Source organism: Myiozetetes cayanensis, unplaced genomic scaffold (assembly GCF_022539395.1).
Source record: "Myiozetetes cayanensis isolate MyiCay16 unplaced genomic scaffold, myiCay2020 scf5-8, whole genome shotgun sequence".
NCBI lineage: Eukaryota > Metazoa > Chordata > Aves > Passeriformes > Tyrannidae > Myiozetetes > Myiozetetes cayanensis.
In genome coordinates this window covers 115,803,373-115,825,194 of record NW_026087742.1, presented here as the reverse complement: position 1 = coordinate 115,825,194, position 21,822 = coordinate 115,803,373, and the positions used below count along the sequence as shown (strand labels likewise).

The window sequence follows — 21,822 nt, the reverse complement described above, 5'->3', positions numbered from 1 at the left end:
ATGCTTTGCAAACATTCCATGTTCAGCCATGGGGAGGGAGGTACCCTGATTTTATCCCAACACATGGCACTCTCAGTGTGACTCCATGTTGGCTGCTGTGCCTCCAGGAAGGCAGGGAAGGAATGCAAACCCTGGCACACGAGACCGCCCGTCCATCCTCTGCAAGAACTGACGAGAGCTTTTTGTCCACCTGCCAAAGGGAGAAGAAAATAGCAACAGCATTTACCTGGAACAGATGGGCCTTCCCGGGCAGCCAGGCTTAATTAACCACGCAGACGAGGAGCAGCCCCAGGCCCCGGCACAGCGGCGCAGGGCACCGGCCCAGCCAGGAAAAGCCCTGCGCTCAGCACAGCCAGCCAGCCAAAGGTGTCCCTGGCTCCCTGCTCCCCCTGCCTCCCCCACATCACAGCCTGGCACCACGGCCTGGCCCAGGGCCGGGCACTAGAGGGGGAACCCAAAGGCCAAGGACGTTTCCCTTGCAGGGCAGGACTGAGAGCCTGCCAGGAAAATGCCCCTTCCCGGCCGCTGGGTAGAGCTCACCTGGGCTGTCCTGGCACGCGTGGTTCCTGGGTCTGCTCAGAGGGAAGAGCTGCAAAGTTAACTCTGCAGTGCTCCAAGGCAGATGGGCAGGGAGAAGGGCGAGGAGCATGAAGGGATTTCTCTGTGGGGCTGGAGGAACCCTCCTCACTTCCCCAGGTACCAACCTCCCTTCACTGTCCAGCCCACACACAGCTCTGCCCGCCAGGCTCAGGAACCATCAGTGAGTCTCCATGTGCCTCTTTCACAGAATCCCAGAATCCCTGGGGTTGGAAAAGCCCTCCCAGCCCATGGATCCCCCTGTGCCCCATCCCCACCTTGTCCCCCAGCCCAGAGCACTGAGTGCCACGGCCAGGCCTGCCTTGGACACCTCCAAGGCTGGGCACTCCAAACCTCCCTGGGCAGCCCCTGCCAAAATGACAGTAATTGTTGCTGTTATCAGCCCTGGCTAAGACAGTGCCTGTTTCAGACTCTGCATCTTCTAACTTTCAAACTCAGTCACTGTCTTACTCTTGTCCTTCACCTTTTTCTCAGCTTAAAGAAAATAAATAAAATCCCTTAAATATCTGAACCCCTAAACAAGGAAACCAGCATATTTTTACCTTCACCATAATGGTCCATAACTCCTTTTCTGCACACAACTCACACTGGGGGCTTTGACATTTTAAATTTGCAAAACTACAATTTTACAGAGTGAAATTGTGAGTAATGAAATCTGTGCATGGGACCTGTTGGGGGTTACACGGGGTGTTTCTCAGGAAGAATTTCTCCATGGAAGGGTGGTCAGGCCCTGGAAGGGGCTGCCCAGGGAGGTGGTGGAGCACAGCACGTGGAGGAGCCTCAGCCCTCCCGCTCACCTCCCTCGGGCAACTCTCGGAAAGCAGCACACAGCTCCGGGTCATTAATGATTCATTATCTGTACCCCTCTCTCTCCTCGCTTTGTTCCAACTGTCACAGTGTCGTTCTTTGTCTGTTTACTGTGTATTACTGCCCAATAACACTTTGCAGGGTCTTTAGAAAGCGCTGTTTACTCAGAGTCAATAACACATTCACCCACGAGGAGTTAATGCTCTCACATCCACTACGGGGGACAGGTTCAGGGGGCTGCACAAATCCCACACCATTGTTCCCGGGGATTTGAGCACCAACTTCTGCTTACCCTCCCTGGAAATCTGCATTTAATGCCATGTGTATGGTAATGAGGGTGCAGTGCACTGACACTGCCATGGCTGGTAACCCAAACAGCTCCACAGAATATACTTTTGATGTCATTGTCACTCACTGATGGGGCCGTTGGTTGGCTTTAGTCGATAGGACAAAGGTGAAAGTCTGTGGGCAGCTGAAGAATTCCTGATCAGGAGAATCGGGAGGAGATGTAATCCAGCTGCATAATCCAGAACAGTGCACTGCAAAGGACCCAAGATGTGCAGCTCCAGCAGCAGCTCCGTGTCTGGCAGCTGAGAGGAGCTCCCAGGACAAGGGACAATGGTTTACAACTGCAGGAGGGCAGGGTTAGGTGGGAGATTGGGAAGGAATTCCTGGCTGGGAGGGTGGGCAGGCCCTGGCACAGGTTGGGCAGAGAAGCTGTGGCTGCCCCTGGATCCCTGGCAGTGTCCCAGGCCAGGTTGGACGGGGCTTGGAGCAGCCTGGGCTGGTGGAAGGTGTCCCTGCCCATGGCAGGGGTGGCACTGGGTCCATCCAACCTTTAAGGTCCCTCCCAAACTCAAACCATTCTGTGATTCTATGATTACTTGTACCCTGCTTGTGTGATGGATTCAGGACATGCAACCTAATCCCTGGGAATCTCCATGAGGAGAGACCTTGCTCAAGAGCAAAGCTGCAAAATCAGGACATCATATAAAAATATGAAAATATATAGAACATATATAAATTACATATATATATATAAATTGATAATTTGGACAAATATACAAAGAACTGACTCTGTGGTATCCAGCACCATTATTTGCAAGCATATAGATTTGGGTAAAGTTCATTTTCAGAGCAAAGACATGCTAAGTTTCTCTACAATAAAGTTGAAGAAGCGTGGTTAGTTCATGCTTTGGAACTTCAGGATCTGTCAGGCTTTAGCCTTTGAAAATGATCTGTTCCTTCATTTAGTTTAATCCTCTTTGGATTTCCATCCATTACTTAGAAGTGTAAAGTGAGTTGTTTATGCAAACAAGGAAAATGGTAGTTTTCTGATTTTATATGCAGAATCATGAAATTCCACTACAATGCACCATTACCATGGGAATATTTGCACTTTTATAGTAGCTCCCATACAAGGAATTCAGAGTTCTCTGAAGAAATGGCCACTTTGGCCACTCAGATTTATGTTGTCAAATGCCCAAGGAAACCACATTTCTGCAGTCTTAAATAAACTGTATTTAACATGATGTGCATGTTTCATAAATCCAACTGGTAAAAAAACTGTTGCTTTCAAACAAACACTCGATGTAAGTCAATATTTAGTTTCACAGGAGCTCCTGTGTGGTGCAACTTTGCAGATGTTCCCAAGTGGGTTGTGTAAAGAGAGATCAGGGTTAAGGGTTGTCTTGCTGAAGGTCTAAATCACAGAATCCCACAATCATCAGGGCTGGGAGAGCCCTCCAGGATCACCCAGTCCCACCAGGATCCCCCTAATCCACGTCCCCAAGGGCCACATCCAGACACCTCTGGGACACTCCCAGACACAGGGACTCCACCACCTCCCTGGGACACTTCTTGCAAGGCCTGAGCACTCCTGCAGGGAGAAATTGTTTCTAATCTCTAATCCCCTGCTCACTGGAGCCTCAACACTTCCTGTGCCATCACCCAGAGCCAGACCCAGCTCTGGTCAGAGCAAAGCAACTCCTGCAAGTTAAAATAATTATCTAGAAAGAGAGCCCATGTTTCTTCCATCTAATTAGATAATATGCCCACATGTTTAGCACCAAGGTATCCACTCCTTAATTGCAAAAAGTCAAGGGCAGAGACTAATTAGCAGCATTAATCAAAAGCAGAGGTCTAATGATAATTAACAACACATCCCCACTACAAACCAAATCCCTTTATTAGAAGGTGTTTCAAACTGTAAAATTAAATGAACAGAGTTTTACAAGAAGCGTTTCCAATTGCCATCTTCTGGCAAAGCTAAGCAGTATTTCCCCAAAATAAAGGATAGGAGCCAGACTAAAGAATGACATTCCACATGATTCCTCTAAGAAGTTTGTCCTGCCATTTGCAAAAAACAAAAGAATGCTTAAATTCCTCAATTCCTGGGTAATGCCCCGTGTTATTGCAGCCACTGAGGGCCTGCAGACAGTGAAGTCCCAGGTGATGCAGGGTCTGCTTTGAGGAACACTTATTCCATGTTCCTGTGTTTGTATTTATGTGGGAGAAGTGTGCAGCCAGTGGTCCCGTGCTGGGAACAATGCCATCAGAAGCTGCAGCGTTGTGCAGCTCTCTGCCCTGCCAGGTGCTGATCACTGACAGGTCAGTTGAGGTTCTTCCAAAACTGAGTGTTCTGAGCAAAAAAACCCAACCCCTCCTGAGTGTTTTGCAGCCCCAGAAAGCATTTGATAGTCCTCTAGCTCACTGCTGACTTTTAATGACTAGAAATCACCAGAGAGCAGGTTCTGCACCCCCGACTGCAAACCCTGGGAGGTTTCATTGACTTCACTGGGGCAGCACAAATTCATCAAGAGTTTGACTTAAGAAGTCATATTTATACCATTATATAGATATTTTGTAAACAGTTTTTTTAATTGCAAGACAGGCAGTGAAAACCACGGGCCAGGTACCAAATTCACTGGTGGTGGGACACCAAATCTCATCTCAGCTGATCTTAGAGGATATATCAAGGCAGCACAAGCAACCAACCATCCTAATAAAGAGGGCAAGTTAATAATATCAGCCTGGCAAAGTAATTGTCTGTAATCTATCTTCCAATTAATAACTATTGAACCAGAACTTTTTAAGACTTCTCTGTATTATTAAACCTCACGAGCAGGAAACAGGATTTCATCAACAGGCTGGGAAAGGGAACGCTGCCTTCAGTCAATAATGAAACACCCCATGATTTAAATTCAAGCTTCAACCATCAAAAAAGAAGGGATCTAAGCTACTTTCCTGTGCATCTGGCTTGCAAACAGACATGTCCAGAGCTCAGAGGTGGAACAGAGTTACATATTCCATGGAAAAGGGTTCACATATTACCTGGTTTGTATAAAAACTGTCTCTATGCAATTAATACTACTTGGAGTAAGAAAAGCAGATTTGGATTCATTCCATACAACACACTCAGAGTAAGTTTAAAAATGTGCAGCAGCAGGTGAAAATGTCCTTTGTGGCAACTTGGAATTTTTTCCAGGAGTTCAGAGAGCACCATCTTTAGGGAGGGGGATACAGTATTTCCTGAAAGGAAAGGATAATTTTCCACTGGGAAAGGGGCCACATCTTCCCAAACAAAGGAAGTGTCAAAGACAAGCTCTGTTTCCTGCAAATCCATCTGGGAAATATAGATATGGATAGATATATATACAATCATAGAATCATTGACTGGAATCCCAGAAGGTTTGGGTTGGAAGGGACCTCAAAGCCCATCCAGTGCCACCCCTGCCATGGGCAGGGACACCTTCCACCAGCTCAGGGTGCTCCAAGCCCCGTCCAACCTGGCCTGGGACACTTCCAGGGATCCAGGGGCAGCCACAGCTTCTCTGCCCAACCTGTGCCAGGGCCTGCCCACCCTCCCAGCCAAAAACTTCCTCCCACTCTCCCATTTGGAATGGGATTTTAAGCAATCTTTTGAGAAACAAAATAGTTCTCAATAAAAAAGGAGGTTCTCCCCAGGCTGCAAAGACAAGAAAGGGACAAGGACGTTGGGCCAAAGCTCAGCACTGTGCCTGTGCATCACAGCTGGAGGATGGGCAGCCCGGAGGTGGGAAAGGCTGATGGAAATGAGTCGTTACTGGAGCAACACCCGAAACCTGCTCTGGTCTCTCGCCTTGAGCAGTGAAACCCTTCAAAACAAAGCAGCAGAGGCTTTTCTGGGGGGACCTGCACAGGAATCACACCTCCCTCCCACCAACAAACCTCTAACCACAGCAGACAATGCAACCAACACAAGCAGACAGAGTAAAGATACACATGAATAACAATAATTAATCTGACTTCTCCTTTTAGTGGTCCATGCTATGCTGGAAGATTTCATGAAGTACTTTTGAGTTCTGCCAAGGGAGGTCTCAGTCTTCCAAAGTGGTGATGAAAACTTGCCAACACACTCAAAGAGCATTAATAGGTGTATATTGAATTTTAACACAAGCACTTTCTACCAGACTCCCAAATTACTCCTCTTAAGTGGCTTTTCCAGCACTTTTTTCCTAGAGAAACAGCATCACCTTCAGGCCAAAAGAAGACACATTCCAATTTCTTGAATAGGAAAGCCTTAAAAAAATGCTTCTGAAAACCTTGCTCATTTTTAATTCCTTTCTGATCCCAGTTGGCAAAACATGAACATTCAAAAAAGAAAAATTCTAGGGTTGTACAGAAATCTAAAATAAAATAGAGGGAAGGGTCAGTGTGTCCTAGTTTTGGATCCACTCAAGTTGCATAAGAGTCCCCACAGCTGAGCTCAGAACAGTTTTCCCAGCAAACCTGCCAGGAGCCAAGTTCTGTGGCATTTATCCTGCCCCTGAACGCCCCAGCAACCAGAGCAGGCAGAGAGGGCAGCAGCAAACAGGACGTGCTGGGGGGTGCAAGCAGAAAGAGCTCTCAGCAGAAATTCAGTCCCTCACAAACCACAAATTCCTGCTGCAAATTCACTCACAAAGTACAAAAACCACAGAGGGAAATGTTTCTGCTGCTGCCCCAAAGAGCAACCCGCTCTCTGCCCAGGGCAGCACAAACTGAGCACCCTGGGCTGGTGGAAGGTGTCCCTGCCCATGGCAGGAGGTGGCACTGGGTGGGCTTTGAGGTCCCTCCCGACCCAAACCATGAAATGATTCAAAATCACTTTTGATTCACTGAGCAGCCAAATCACACTGAGCTCTCCGTGCTGTTTCATGGCATCCTGTTTTGCAACAAGAGCAGCTGGGAAGCAGAGGGCAGAGGCCTTCGCTGGACAGGAAATTCAGCGTCTCAGCTGCTTCCTCAAAACACCTCCCTGCCCCCAGGGTCAGCCTTTCACGAGTCACGAGATGCTCTTCACCCAGCACTGACCTCCTGCAAGCACCACAGGGGATATTCCTCAGGGAGCAGCGGCTCATCCAGGGACAGGCACAGAAACAGGGGTTTATGTAGAAACAAAGGCTGGTTGGGGTGGAAAGGACCTTAAAGACCCTCCCTTTCTACTCCTCTGCCATGGGCAGGGACACCTTCCACCAGCACAGGCTGCTCCAAGCCCCGTCCAACCTGGCCTGGGACACTGCCAGGGATCCAGGGGCAGCCACAGCTTCTCTGGGCAACCTGGGCCAGGACCTGCCCACCCTCCCAGACAGGAATTTCTTCACAGTATCCCATCTGACCCTGCCCTCTGGCAGTGGGAAGCCATTCCCTGTGTCCTGTCCCTCCATCCCTTGTCCCCAGTCCCTCTCCAGCTCTCCTGGAGCCCTTTTGGGCACTGGAAGTCCCCAGAAAAGACTCCCCAGAGCCTTCTGTCCTCATCCCTGTGCACACACACAAACACAGCAGCAGCAGAGCTAAGGATATTCACTGTCTGCAAGGCCAGGGAATGTCAGCTGTGTAACAGAAGGGTTAACTTTGTTCATAAAATCTTATGTGTATGAGGGAGTCAGAAACTTTTTGTTGTAATTAAACAAGATAAGTTTCACAGACAACTTGCTAATCAAGCAAGTGTCAGTAAAAATAATTGCAGACATCTTGCTAAACAAACAAGTATCAGTACCGGTAAAATTTACAGCTGATAAGAACTGCAGCTTTTAACTCTGACAAATCCCAGATGACCACTCAGCAACGAGCCACTAACTCAAGCCATAAAGCAATCGCATTCAAAACCCGGGACTTGAAAATGTATAAAAAGGGGACATTTATTACATGATGGTGTGTGCCTCGGGCAGGGCACTTGCCCTCCAGGCCACCCAGCGCTGTCTTTGCTTTATTATCGCTTGCTTAATAAATTTATCAATGTTTAATTGGAATTGAGTTGTCTAAATTCCTATACTAACTTATAACAAGCTGTGCAATTTCTTTCCGGTTTTCTTTGGAAAATAAAGGCAGTGTTTCCTACAGCAGAGCCCAAGGCCAGGCTCCCCATTGCACTCCAGATTCCACAGGCAGGGTTTCACTCTGGTTTGTGGCCCTCCCTGCCTGCATTGGGTCCATTCCTGAGGCAGAGCCCTTTGCTGAGTGTCCAGAGTCAGGAACAGCTGTGAGTGGGAGCAATATTTATATTTATAATATATATATTCACTGCTAAGTCCCAGACAGATCATAATGAGAGGTAATTTATATTTATATTGGTAACTGCTACAACTTGGTCACTTGTCTAAAAATTTGTGAAAACTGAATTCTGGTTCTACTTTGCCCCCAACACAGAGGATAATCCCAAAAAAGCCATTCCTGAGTTTAATCCTAGTTACAAGAACTACCCGTAAGTCACCCTAAAATCACTGAAGATCTCACTTATTGCTGTGTCTGTAGTTTAAAGCTGTGGAGACGCGGGGGATGAACAGGAAAAGGGAGAAGGAAATGTTAAAGGGGAGGAAAGTGCAATGTCAGCGTCTGCAGCACGAAACCCTGGGAGCGCAGAGGCAGCGAATTCACCTCGGATAGAACAGCCAGGAAAAACCAACACATTCCATGGAAACCCCCCAAGGAGGGGCTGGGGGCGGGGCCAGGCCGAGGGGGGTGGGGCGTTGTGGAATGAGGGCGGGGTCTGTTTGGCCGGGGGCGTGGTCTAACGGGATGGGGCGTGGCCTTGCGATATGGACGAGTGGCCTGTTGACATCTGGGGGCGTGGTCTGATCGAGGGGCGTGGTCTGACGTGTTTGAGGGCGTGGCCTGGCGGAGTAGGTGCTGCGATTGGTGGGGCGTGGCCTGGCGCGGGGGCGTGGCCGTTCCGTGCCCACACCGGCGCCATTTGCCGCTCGGCGCCGGCCCGGGCTGGAATGAAGGGGCTGTGGCGGGTCCGGAGGGTCGGTGACGAACGATGAGGAGCAATGACGATCGATGACGATCGATGAGGAGCCGGAGCGGAGCCCGCGGGGTCTCCCCGCTGCGAGGTACGGCTAGAGAGCAGGACCGTGAGCCCTGTGGTGCCCCCCGCTCGCCCTCACGCTGCGCTGTGGCGGGGCAGGGCTTTGGGCGCCTGCCCGGCTGCTGCAGCCGCGCTCGGGGCTCCGGGGTTCTTGGAAGTGTCGCTGTGGGCGCCGAGTGGGGCCCGAATGGGCGTCCCCGCGGCGCCTCGGGAGGTGACACCGCCCGAACCGCACACTGAGCCCCAAACCCCCGGGGTTTGCCCTCGGGGTGTCACCGCCCGCGGAACTGAGGCCGGTGATTGTGCGAGGTGGGGGGTTGGGTGTGGGTTGTTGCCCCACGGCTGATGTTTGTGAGGACAGGCGGGCAGTGCTGGGCTGTGGTCACACTGCTGTGTCCCCCGGCACGCCGGAGCACCCCGAGGGGCCTGGGCAGTGCCCGGCTGTGCCCCACGCTGGTCCCTCCGTGGGCTCCTCATTCGTGGCTGTCAAAAGGAAATGCTTGTGCTGAGTGTGGATCCCCCACGGTCTGTCGGGTCTGTTCTCCTTCTGCTTCACTTCCATCTTTTCTTCAATGACCTTGATGATAGAAAAGAGTCACTGGGGCTGGAAAAGCCCTCCCAGCCCATGGATCCCCCTGTGCCCCATCCCCACCCTGTCCCCCAGCCCAGAGCACTGAGTGCCACGGCCAGGCCTGCCTTGGACACCTCCAGGGCTGGGCACTCCAAACCTCCCTGGGCAGCCCCTGCCAAGGCCTGACCACCCTTGCCAGCAACAAATTCCTCCTCCTGGCCAACCTGAGCCTCCCCTGGGAGCTGTGCCCTCAGCAGCAGCACTGTGGCAGCCCGTGGAGAATGGGTGGCTGCTGGTTACTGCACTTGGATTATTAAGGTTAAATTATTTTGATATCCTTAGAAATGACTTATCCAAAGTCCCGCAGCAACAGTGTGGGAATCACACCACAGCCCTCAGTGCAGTTCCCTGGTTCATGTGGTTTCAGTGGTAAAAGGTGATTGTATTTATCTCCAAGGGCTGTCAGAGGACGGTCCCACACTCTGCTCAGTGGTGCCAGTGACAGGAGGAGGAGCAGAGGCCATAAACGAAAAGACAAGAAGTTCCACCTCAAGATGAGGAAGAACTTCTTTCCATAGAGGGTGGCAGAGCCTGGAACAGCTGCCCAGGGAGGGTATGGAGTCTCTGGGGACATTCCAACGCCACGTGGACATTCCCTGTGTCACCTGCCCCAGGTGACCCTGCCTGGGCAGGGGGTTGGGCTGGGTGATCTCCAGAGGTGCTTTCCAACCCCAGCTATTCCGGGATTTACCTGTGTAGGTTTAACACATTCCCCAGCAGATTTCCCTACATGGAACATCTCCTGTGCTGTCAGTCTCTGTCTCGATATTACCATAAGTAGATTTCTGTAAATAAAAGCACCATCTGCTTGTTTGGAAGAACAGGGTGTGTTTTCTGCTTAACCGAGGCGGAGCTTTTCTAAAATATGAGCCAGTGGCTTTCAAAACTTGTGAACTGTTTTCTTGTTTTCTGACTGGAACCCAACCCAGCCTGAACCTGAGAGTTCTGAACCAACCTCAGAGAGCCACTGAGCTGATCGGAGGGCTGGAGAAAAGAAGCTCCAGGGAGACCTAAGAGCCCCTTCCAGGGCCTAAAGGGGCTCCAGGAGAGCTGGAGAGGGACTGGGGACAAGGGATGGAGGAACAGGACACAGGGAATGGCTTCCCACTGCCAGAGGGCAGGGAGAGATGGGATATTGGGAAGGAATTGCTGGCTGGGAGGGTGGGCAGGCCCTGGCACAGGGTGCCCAGAGAAGCTGTGGCTGCCCCTGGATCCCTGGAAGTGTCCAAGGCCAGAGTTGGACAGGGCTTGGAGCACCCTGTGCTGGTGGAAGGTGTCCCTGCCCATGGCAGGGGTGGCACTGGATGGGCTTTAAGGTCCCTTCCAGCCCCAAACTCCAGCTGTGGATGATGTGGAAGTGTGAGACACAGTTTTGGAAGCGCCAGGGGCTCCAGGCAGCTCCCCAGGGGATTCCTGGGAACACAGGCTGGATGAGAGGCTGCAGCTGCATCCCTGGTGTTTCCATGGCTTCTCTGCAGGGATTCCTGCAGCTCTGAAGAGGAGGAGTCACAGAAGATGAGCAGTGTTCCAACAGACATGGTTTTCCCCCGGAGTTTGCCCTGGAGTTTCCCTGGCATTGATAGGTGTGCAGAGGACATCACCTTTAGAGAGCACATTGTCTCACGTGTTTGATGGTGCTGAGCACTCAGCTTGGCCTGGAATATGCAGCATGTGAGACACTGCTGTTGTTCAGCATCCAGAGCCCTCCAGGAGCCACTTGAGATTCCAAGAGTGGGATAGTTGTTATTCCTGACAGCATGGCCAGCGAGGATCCAAGGTATGTAAATCCAACCCCGCTCCCGGAGTGCTTGGAACGTGGCCTGGATTAATTGCAGGGATTAACACATAAAGGAAATAACTTGGTAAATGAATTCAGGGTCCTCAAGGCTTTCTCCTCACGGGAGAATTGTGAACCACCTGGAAAATCCCACCCTGCAGGTGCAGCTGTTGTTTGAATGCTTCTCATGCTTGAATGAATTAATGAAAGGAACCAAAGTGAAGGCCAAGAGTGTTCTCTTTGTCTATGGAATTGTTGGGTTGTACAGGTGCAAGTTCCCAACGTTCAGCCAGAGAATTCCTCCAGCTGGGCCACAACTTGGAGCACAGGAAGATTGACTGCCCAGATAAGGGGTTCTTTTAATTCATTTTATTTTAACAGGTGGATTGTATACTGTGTTAATATATGGGTATGTAAACAGAAGTTTGACCATAATATGCTCTATCGTGATTTTCAATTTTAAGATGTTTGTTTTGCAGAGAAGATAATTTCAGTTGTATTTTCAAACCATTCTAAATAAAAAGCAATTTATTTTTTAAAACTTGGGGAGGGGATTCTTAAGAAATAGTTGTACCCTTGCCCAGCTAATTCAAAACCAGATCCTGTGAATACTAATACCCTGAGGATATTAAATAGAGTAGAATAATAATATTGAAGAGAAGGAATATTTTAACAGATCTTATGCATTAAGAATTGTAATATAAATTCCTAACTTCTTTATAATTAATTTTTCTTTCCTCATCTACTCTCTTTCTGGAAACACTTTTTGCAAGTGATGAGTTCTTGTATTGTTTCAGACAAAGCCAACCAATGTTTATCTTCATTGTATTTACAAAGTTGGAGTGAGTGGCATAAAATTTCCAGATGCTCTCTTAATGCAGAATTAATACAAATAATCATACAGTGGTTTCTGTCTTTATCTGAAGTGGTAAGAGCCGTTTCCATGTTAAAAAAGGCAGTGCTCTTGCCATAAAATTGACTGAAATTGTCAATAAAATTTTAAGGATCGTGGTCCTCCCCCAAAGCTGTAACTCTTTCAGTACCACTGTCCTCTCCCAAACATTAGGGAGGTTAAAATAACTGTATAGTGGTGTTGGTTTATTTATTACTTTACTGGGATAATTTCCTAGGATAAGTTGCTGAATGTGATGATTTTTTTTTCATGTATTTGTAGGTACAGAAGCAAAATGTTGGTTTTCCAAGCAGGGGGAGTTGTTTGGTAACGTCCATGGGAACCCTGATGGATGTGCCAATGCCTTTCTATCAGCTTGGTGAGTACCTGAACCCTAACCCAAACTATTCCGTGGTGTGGCCTCTCTGAAGGTCCAGGGAATAGCTGGACATGTTGGGTTTCATTCCTTCCTTAATTTTTTCAGCACTCCTTGGTTTCTGGATTAGCATTTTAGCAGATAAAGCATAGTTTGCCTGAGCTGGAGTTGTGGTGAGAAGGTGATTTCTTAGAATCATTTAATTGTGTAAACATAGTAAGATCATCACTGCAGAATCCCGGACTGGTTTTGGTTGGAAGGGCCTTAAAGCCCATGCAGTGCCACCCCTGCCATGGGCAGGGACACCTTCCACCAGCACAGGGTGCTCCAAGCCCCGTCCAGCCTGGCCTGGGACACTTCAGGGATGACTGGAAACTCCAGGATGGGAAAGAAGATTCCCCCCTCAGTTCACAAACCATCTCCATTTCCCCAGTCTTAGTTTTTCTCAGTTCTTTGGTGGAAGGGGCTTTTTGTTATCTGTGTCTCTTATGTAACAGTGTAACATAAACAGTTTTGCAACTATTCAGCTTTCTTTGCTGAACATGTTTGTTGAAACAAAGTTCAGAGGCCGTTTGAACTCCAGCTGGCCGGAGTTTGATGTCGATGGGGAGAGGCATTGAAACATTAAATATGGACAGAACAGAGAAACATTTCTGTCAGCAGGAACTACTGACAGCAAGGCAACTGGCACGGATAATTACAGATCTGAGCTTGTGGCAGCTAAAGAATAATAACAGTTAAAACTTTGCTTTGTTAGTCATCCCCACTGGATGCTTTTTCACATGTAGGTGATCTGTTACTACCTGGAAAGAAATCAATTGTTCTGCTTCTGACTGCAGTTCTCTAAGGGGATGTTATTGTTCAGTGTTAACGTTGATGAACAAGTGCAAGGACGAGAAAGAGGATGTCTGTGGTTTGAATGGCAAAACGAAACTTCAGAGACGACTTTCCTGCCCTGTGGGAATATAAATTTCCTGCGTGTGCAGCTCAAGTTTGCTGCTTGATGTCTTTGCATCTCGTTTCAGAAGGGCTGCTGGGGGCACAGCCTAATTTGTGGGACACACTGATCAGAGACACTTGGCTGAGTGTCCTTCCCAAGTGATTTCAGCAGGTGGCCCAGGTGGATTTGTGTGTTCTGGGTGTGCCACCACTCAGGAAAGGGCAATTCTTAAGACACTTCTCTGTGGCCAGAAAGAATCTGTGCAGAGATCTCTTGAATTAATCAAGTAGGAAATGCTTTCTTTCCTCTTCCAGTTCTCTCTGCAAAAGTAACCAAAGATCATGAAATAGGTGCATTAATCCCCAAGGAAATCCTCCCAGCACGTGGGTTCCCACTGACACACAACTACTCCCAATCCCCTCCACCAGGAATTTGTATTCTGGTTCTGTGTTTCACAAAGTCAGGAGATGAATCCAGGGATCCCTTCCAACCTCAACCACCGTGTGATAGTCCTGTCCTAACCATTATTTGTGGGTCTCCCTAAATGGTTTTATTTTTTAATGTGTGTCCCAGAGTTCTGTTCTCTTTTCCCAGTCATTCTTACTGTGGTACATCTTGCTGATATGTCAGGTCAAGAGAAAAGAGAGTTTTAGGGAAGATAATGAAGTAACTTGGCTGATTTTTCCATGGAATTCATCTAAAGCATGAGAAAAAATATGTTTGAAATTATAGTAGTAACTTCCTTGGTCAACTGAGTGTGGGAGTTGGCATCTCATGAGCCAGAGGAATTACCACAAAATGCCTTAAAATGGAGACAGACAGTTTCTATTGGCTGCACTCAGCAAGCAAAGGGAGGCTGGAGGAGCTTGAGGAAAAGAAAAACTAGAAAGGTCAAACAGAATAATAATTTCCAGAGTGTTTTGAAGCACCACGTTGAAAAGACAGGAATGATCAAAGGCTGGGTTGTCAAGGAAAAGAGTCTGGATACAGTGAGACCCTGGGGGAATGAGCAGTCTCTTAGGAAGCTTATGCAGAAGGATGAAGAAACCTCTGGAATATCAGGATTGCCCAGAGAAGCTGTGGCTACCCCTGGATCCCTGGAAGTGTCCCAGGCCAGGTTGGACGGGGCTTGGAGCACCCTGGGCTGGTGGAAGGTGTCCCTGCCCATGGCAGGGGTGGCACTGGATGGGCTTTAAGGTCCTTCCAACCCAAACCATCCTGTGATTCTACAATCCATGGGGATGATTCCAGCAATAACAGAATCTTTTCCCAGCTCAGTTCTAAAATTCCTGTCATGACTCGAAATGGTGTTTATTGGACAGAGTGAGGGACTTGGGGTACAGTCAGAGCCCTCTGAGACAGTGTTTGACAAGGACATCTTGGGTGTGTTGGTTCACACTGAGTTTTGAAGCCCATCTGGAGGGATCAGCACAAGCCCAAGCACAGTGGAGTGATCCAAGAACAGCTCCTTGGAGCCCTGGATTAGTGACAGGGATCAGTTCTCCCAGGCTCTGCAGGAGGGAAGTGTGGAGGAAAGTAGGAGAAAGATGTGAAAGAAGGTGACAGTGCCCCTGAGGGAACACTGGATGTGTTGCAGTGAGCACTGGCAGTGGTTAAAGTGACATCCTGCAGACACACAAGTGCATTAACTCCAGGTTTCAATTTCCAGCGTGCCTCAGCTTTCTGTCTGCAGCTGTTTGCAGCTCACCTGGTAAGAGTTTTTATCATCTTTCAAGTGCTTTTCCTAACACATTTCATAGCTTGCACACCCTCACCAAGCTTCATTTTAAAACTTCATGCTTTTTGAAGGAGGAACTTGATAGAAATGTAGCCCAGGAGCACTGTCCCTTGCATTGCTGTGTCTGTTGTGCTGAACTCTGTCCTCTGGTTGCTTTATTGCTCTGGGGGCATGTACTGAGCTGCTCTGGTTGGGTTTGTTTAGTAGAATTGTTGCAGTCTCACACTTGTTTGCCATCATTTTGGTGTGTTGTTTGTTGGTTTGTTTGTGTTATTTTTAATTTTCTAGAAAGAATTCTGAGAGGGCCTCCCTACAACCTGCGGATGGAGTCGCACAATTTCCAGCACATTCTGTCCTGGCAGGCAAGGAATGACCCAGCTGTGCCAACATCCTACAATGTGCTGTACAGACACCACGGGCAAGTCTAGAAAATAAGGCACAAATTCAGCTTTTGCTGTTTATTGGCTCAAATAGGAGGCAGGTGGTGGAGTGCCCAGCCCTGGAGGTGTCCAAGGCAGGCCTGGCCATGGCACTCAGTGCTCTGGGCTGGGGGACAAGGTGGGGATGGGGCACAGGGGGATCCAGGGGCTGGGAGGGCTTTTCCAGCCTCAGGGATTTTGGGATTCTGTGAAAGTACTAAGGCTGAGGTTTTCTTCCTTTTTCACTGAGAAATGCTTTCCTCCCACTCCTGTGCTTTCTTGTATCAGAATTGAGATTGTTTTGTCCTTTTTGACAGGAACTCGAACTGGACGACTGCCAGGCAGTGCTCAGGCACTGCTCAGCTCTCCTGTGACCTGACAGAGGATTTCAAACACAGGTCCTCTGAGTACTATGTATTTGTTCAGAGCATCAAAGGAACTGAGGTGTTCAATTCTTCCATGCTGCATTTTGCACCATTAAGTCAGAGTAAGTTCTCTGTCTGCATTTCTCATTTTAGAGGTTTTTCTCAACAGCTGATGTATAAATTATATTCTGCCTTTGCAGTGAGACTCCAAACTAACTGCATCAGTGGCTATTTGTATATGATATAAGTCACTTACAGACCTAATTTTTTTAAAATTAGTGGCTGATAATAGTTCTGATAAACGGACTCAAAATTAAAAATCTGGTTTTGAAATAAAATACACAAATGTAAATATAAAGGAAATAGCATTGTGTCAAGTATTGCCAAACAGAAAGTAAAAATCTCTGAAATGCAAAAGGTACATAACTTAAAAATAAAACCACATTGGTTTTATGTCTTGGAGTAGTGCCATAAAAGTTGGAGGACCATGGAGGAGAAACAGGTCACGTTCCCCTGAATTCAGCCCAGAGGCAGCTGCTGTGGCCACTTCCAGGCTCAGAAATAAGGGCAGATTGGAGGGGATGGGAGAATGGGCACAAGGGGAACTGAGGGGGTTGAGAACATCCCTGAGGAGGAGACCTGGAGCCCCTCAGCACTGGGTTTGGTAGAAAGGATTGGACAAGGGGGAATGGCCTTAGGCTGGAGGAGGGCAGGGACAGATGGGATACTGGGAATAAATTCTTCCCTGGGAGGGTGGGCAGGCCCTGGCACAGGTTGGGCAGAGAAGCTGTGGCTGCCCCTGGATCCCTGGAAGTGTCCCAGGCCAGGTTGGACGGGGCTTGGAGCAGCCTGGGCTGGTGGAAGGTGTCCCTGCCCATGGCAGGGGTGGCACTGGGTCCATCCAACCTTTAAGGTCCCTCCCAGCCCAAAGCAGTCTGGGATTCTATTCTGTGCATTAACCTCAGCTTTTCTCCCAGGTAGATACAAGGGTCAGATCTCTGTAAAGCTGAAACAAAACCTCTGACCCCTTTCTGCTTCTTCCCTCCCCCCTACTCCTTTCTGCATTTAAAATCTAGTCCTGTGGGAAATTATAATTTGACTCTGGGAGTTAAATGTTCCAAGACCTTGTGGAATTCCAGCAGTGGCATACTCTGGAATCTTAGTCAGCTCCATGTCCATCACCAAAATACAGTTGGCACTGAATATATAGTGTATAGTTTTTCCATCATTTTTCTCCTTTCTTGTTTTTCCATAGCATTCCTGGGACCACCAGAAGTTAATATCACTCCTTGTCTAAACTGCATAAATGTCACCATGAAGCTGCCAACCTCTCACTACAGAGAAAAGGGAAAGCTGCTCTCTTTAATTGATATCTATGAAGAGCTTGATTATGAAATAACACTGAAATCACAAGATGGAGAGCATAAGGTAAAGAACATTGGGGGTTATTTGTGCTTTAGGGGAGAAACACAGAAAGCAGAAAACGGTGAGCAAATATGGGAATGGAAGCAAAAGAAAACATAGAAATGTGTGTTCTTAGAAGAAAGACAGTGGCCAGCATAATCTTCTACCACAGAGTAGCAGGTGTGGGAGAGCGACCAGGGATCTCTTTTTAGGCCAAACTGACTTTAAAACATTGACTTTCATTGGCAGACACCACGGGAGAAAACCACTGCAGAAGTTTTTAGTACTGTCATTGAGGAATTGTATCCAAGTAGGAATTACTGTGTGTCTGTTGTGGTCACTGCATCCCTGAACAAACGTTACATCCCTTCACCCTGGAAATGTGTCCCTTCAGACTCGATGGCTCGACCAGGTAACTGTGCTGGCAGGGGTTGTGTGGATGGATGGTGGGGGGAGATTTACAACTCAGTCATGGACAATGATAGGGGATATAGAATCCTGGAATATCCTCAGCTTGGAGGGACCCCCAAGGATCACCCAGTGCAAGCCCTGCCCTGCCCAGGACACCCCAACACTCCCCCTGTCCCTCAGAGCGTTGCCCAAACGCTCCTGGAGCTCTGGCAGCCTTGGGGCCGTGCCCACTGCCCTGGGGAGCCTGGGCAGTGCCAACCACCCTCTGGGGGAAGAACCTTGTGCTGAGCTCCAAGCTGAGCCTGCCCTGGCACAGCTCCAGCCCTTCCCTGGGTGCTGTCCCTGTCCCAGCCAGCAGAGGTGGGACCTCAGTGTCAGAGAGAAAGGACCTTCCAAGAGATAAACCTTGTGAGGATTTGGAAGTGAAACACAAAACCCCATCCACCCTGGGGCAGTAAATCTCTTGGCAGTCCTGTGAGCCACACAAACCTCCGCTCACTGCAAAATGATCAAAGATGGTGTCATTTCTTTTTTAACTCCTGAATCTAATTTGAGACTTGGTCTTGTTTTGACTTTGACTTTCAGAGGTCCCTTCTAACCAAAATTATTCTCCATAGCTGTTGTGAATGTGGAGTATGAAATGTGGTCATGGTGCACTTCATGCACTTGTGTTTATTTATTGTTTTTCCTCCCCAGGTTATCATGTAGCTTCAGTGGCAGGTGCTGTGTGTGTCTCACTGGTAATAGCTGTTGCCTTGAAGTGTCTGCATGCAGGAGGTTATTTTCTTCAAAGCAAATCACTGCCACGTGCCTTGGTATGTAATAATTCTGGGATTTAACCTTTCTGGTTGGGAGGAGAAATTTTACCTCCTGGGATTTCTAATCCTGTGCATTAGGTACAAGTTTTGTAAGAACACAGAATGTTTACTTTGCAGTTTGTTTAATTTATCTCTGTCAAAGATAATCTGCAGGCTGCTAAGCCTTGTCTGATCTTAAAAACAAATATTCAGTCTTTCTCAAGACCAATTTTTTCTCCTTCTGTGACGTTACCAACAGAGATAGAGAATCACCCCCTACTACTGGTACTTGTCAGGAATACCCTGCCCAGTTCTGGTCCCCACAGCACAGCAAAGATGTGGACAGACCTGAGAGGGTCCAGAGCAGGGCCCTGGGGGTGGAGAACCTGCCCTGGGAGGAGAGACTGGAGGAGGAACTGGGCCACTGTTTTGAATAAAATAATCACTCTTTTTCTGTGACCAAGTGTTCTGGCACTTGAGGAAGCCAGTCCTGAGCCAGCTAATCTTTTATTTTCATAGGAGGGACTGAACTGCCACTAGATCTCAAGCAGAAATGTTTCGATCCATCTTTGCTTGCTTGTTTTATTTTTATAGCCTTAGAAAGAGACCAATTGATTTTACATTTAATTCTGTGGGGTTTTTCAGCATAAATATTTTCCATTTTCTGCAAACATACCCAGAGCAGGTTGGTCTCACCTTTTTCTAAGATTTTTTGCCTTTTTTCTGTTCTCTGCTGTATCATTACCTTCACGTCCCTAAAAGTGCTGAACATGACTTTGCCAAGCAGTGTCTAAGGTTTATTTTTTTATTTACTGTCAACATTTTCCCTCAATGCTTTGGATATTAAATAATCCTCTGAAGTGCAGGGGGAAAATGGGGCTTGGGATGTTAAAATTGCTTCAAATAGTAATTTCTAGAGGACAATAAAATGGATCAGGTAGCTGCAAGAGCTCAGAGAGATTTGCAAGACTTGGCTCAGGTTAAAGATGTGTTTCTAAAATGAGCTTTTAGTCTTAGAAAGAGACCTCAGAAATTAGAATTAAATCATTACATACCTGACATTGGCACTATTGTCATTTGTTTCTGTGGCTGCCCAGTGTGCCTGGATTTGTAGTGAAGGCTGTCGTGTTTTGGCTTTAAACTGAAACAGAGTAGGGTTAGATGGGGGATATTGGGAAGGAATCCTTCCTGGGAGGGTGGGCAGGCCCTGGCACAGGTTGCCCAGAGAAGCTGTGGCTGCCCCTGGATCCCTGGAAGTGTCCCAGGCCAGGTTGGACGGGGCTTGGAGCAGCCTGGGCTGGTGGAAGGTGTCCCTGCCCAGGGCAGGGGTGGCACTGGATGGGCTTTGAGGTCCCTCCAACCCAAACGAGTCTGGGATTCTGTGATTTTCAGGAATGGAGAAGAGGGAACAATCCTAAATGCCCTGAACTCTGTGGAAAAACCCAAAAACGTGGCACAGAAGGAATCATTTGTTTGACCACCTCATGACTGGGGGTGTTGTTGCTCATGTTTTCCTGTGCACAGCTGCAGGTTTGGCTGATGTTTTTAATTCCCTTTACTCCTTTAGGAGTCCATCAGGAGGTTGGTCTACCTGTCCTGGATATTCCCATCAGAAGAAGTAGACTCTGTGGAGGTCATCCCCAGAGAGGTTAAAGCCAAGGCTGGCGGGTGCGGTGGCAGCAGCAGTGACAGCGACGGCGAGGACAGTGACAGCAGCGCCCCGTGGGACCACAACTACACGAGGAGGGAGGTGCTGAGCAGAGCCCCCCCTGCCCCTGGCACGCCACACCTGCAGTACTCAGAGAACAGGCCCTGTGAGGGCACCCAGGCCACTGACCCCGCACCCCCTGAGCCAGCGGGGGCTGAGGAGCACACGGACCTGGCGGGAGACGAGGACCTGGCAGGAGACACAGACTCTGGTGGGGAGTTGCTCAGCCCCTTCCCCGAGCTCAGCTGTCACTGCCCTGCCGGGCAAAGCAGCACCTGCTTTACCATCAACCTGCAAACCGTGCTGCTGGGGAGCCTGGAGGAGTGCGGGGACAGCCCTGCAGCGGCTCTGCCTGCCCCGCAGCTCGAGGGGCACTGGCAGTGTGCCCATGCCCTGGAAGCAGAGGCTGACACAGGGGACTGTGCAGAAAGCACCAGGTGCTGATGACTTCCAGGAGTGGCAGAACTCTCCTTCAGAGGAGGAAAGCGACTCATCTGAGTCAGACACGGACCAAGTAACGGGATACATGAGGAGGAGGTGAATGAGGGAGAGCCACTGATGCTTTACAGCATACAAGTCAGTATTGTCCAACTTTTATTTCTGGACTAAACATACAGATCTTGTCTTCTTATCAACGTTCTGTGAGTGTGGACCTGCCCTACAGACAGAGCTGGAGAAGAGAAGGCTCCAAGGAGACCTGAGAGCCCCTTCCAGGGCCTAAAGGGGCTCCAGGAGAGCTGGAGAGGGACTGGGGACAAGGCATGGAGGGACAGGACACAGGGAATGTGGGAGGGTTGGATGGGATACTGAAAAGGAATTGCTGGCTGGGAGGGTGGGCAGGCCCTGGCACAGGTTGGGCAGAGAAGCTGTGGCTGCCCCTGGCCAAGTGTCCAAGGCCAGGTTGGACGGGGCTTGGAGCACCCTGTGCTGGTGGAAGGGTGGTCTCTCAACCAGACCACTTTTTCAATTTTTTTTTTCTTTAGCCCTGCCACTGGATTTCTCTGAAACCTGTTTTGCTGGATGTTTTGCTGTATTTTTGTAGAGAAAGCAGATGAAGGGAAATAACAAAGGGCAGAGAATACTTACAGTATTACAAAAGAGTGAATCGAGGCATTAAATACATTTTTTATATCATTTTGTGCAAGTATTGAATACTCTTAAAATATTTTTATGGCATTTAAAAGTTCCTGTGCTGTACAGTCCTACTTAACATTTGTACTTCATAAATAGGACTTTTTTCATATTCCTGCCTGAATTTTTCCTGTGGCTCCTACTTGCCTTAGAAAACCTGAGTTAGCCTGCTATGTCTTTACTCCTTGTGTAAAGGGTTTTAGCTATTGCATAGCTGGAAAAAACCCCACTTTTTTCACTTCGTGTTGATCTCTTAGGTCCTACTTTTCTGCCCACAAGCAGTTTCTGGCTGCCATGGCTGGCAAATGGATTAAACCCTGACAAAAAACTGGTATTTTCAGTAATAGCTTGAGGAAGAACCCTTTCTTACCCTGAGTAATAAAACAGCCCCTCCCTTCCCTTTGCTGGGCGGGATGTTCTGGTAGAAGTTCTCTTTGTCAGGCACTGCAGAGACAGGACAAGGATTAAAGGGTTCAGACTGAAAGAGGGGAAATTTAGG

General features: G+C 48.5%; 1 protein-coding gene across 1 annotated transcript; it reads left to right on the top strand.

Moving 5' to 3' along the window:
• Positions 1–8,623: 8,623 nt before the first annotated feature.
• IFNAR2 (interferon alpha and beta receptor subunit 2) lies at positions 8,624–21,435 on the top strand. The gene is given in 11 exon segments (XM_050332833.1): positions 8,624–8,759; positions 10,844–11,142; positions 12,317–12,413; positions 15,020–15,061; positions 15,377–15,506; positions 15,825–15,994; positions 17,128–17,300; positions 17,526–17,688; positions 18,384–18,502; positions 20,052–20,599; positions 20,601–21,435. Coding segments are annotated over 9 exon segments (1,521 nt in total). The 5' UTR covers positions 8,624–8,759; positions 10,844–11,142; positions 12,317–12,370; the 3' UTR covers positions 20,734–21,435.
• Positions 21,436–21,822: the final 387 nt, after the last annotated feature.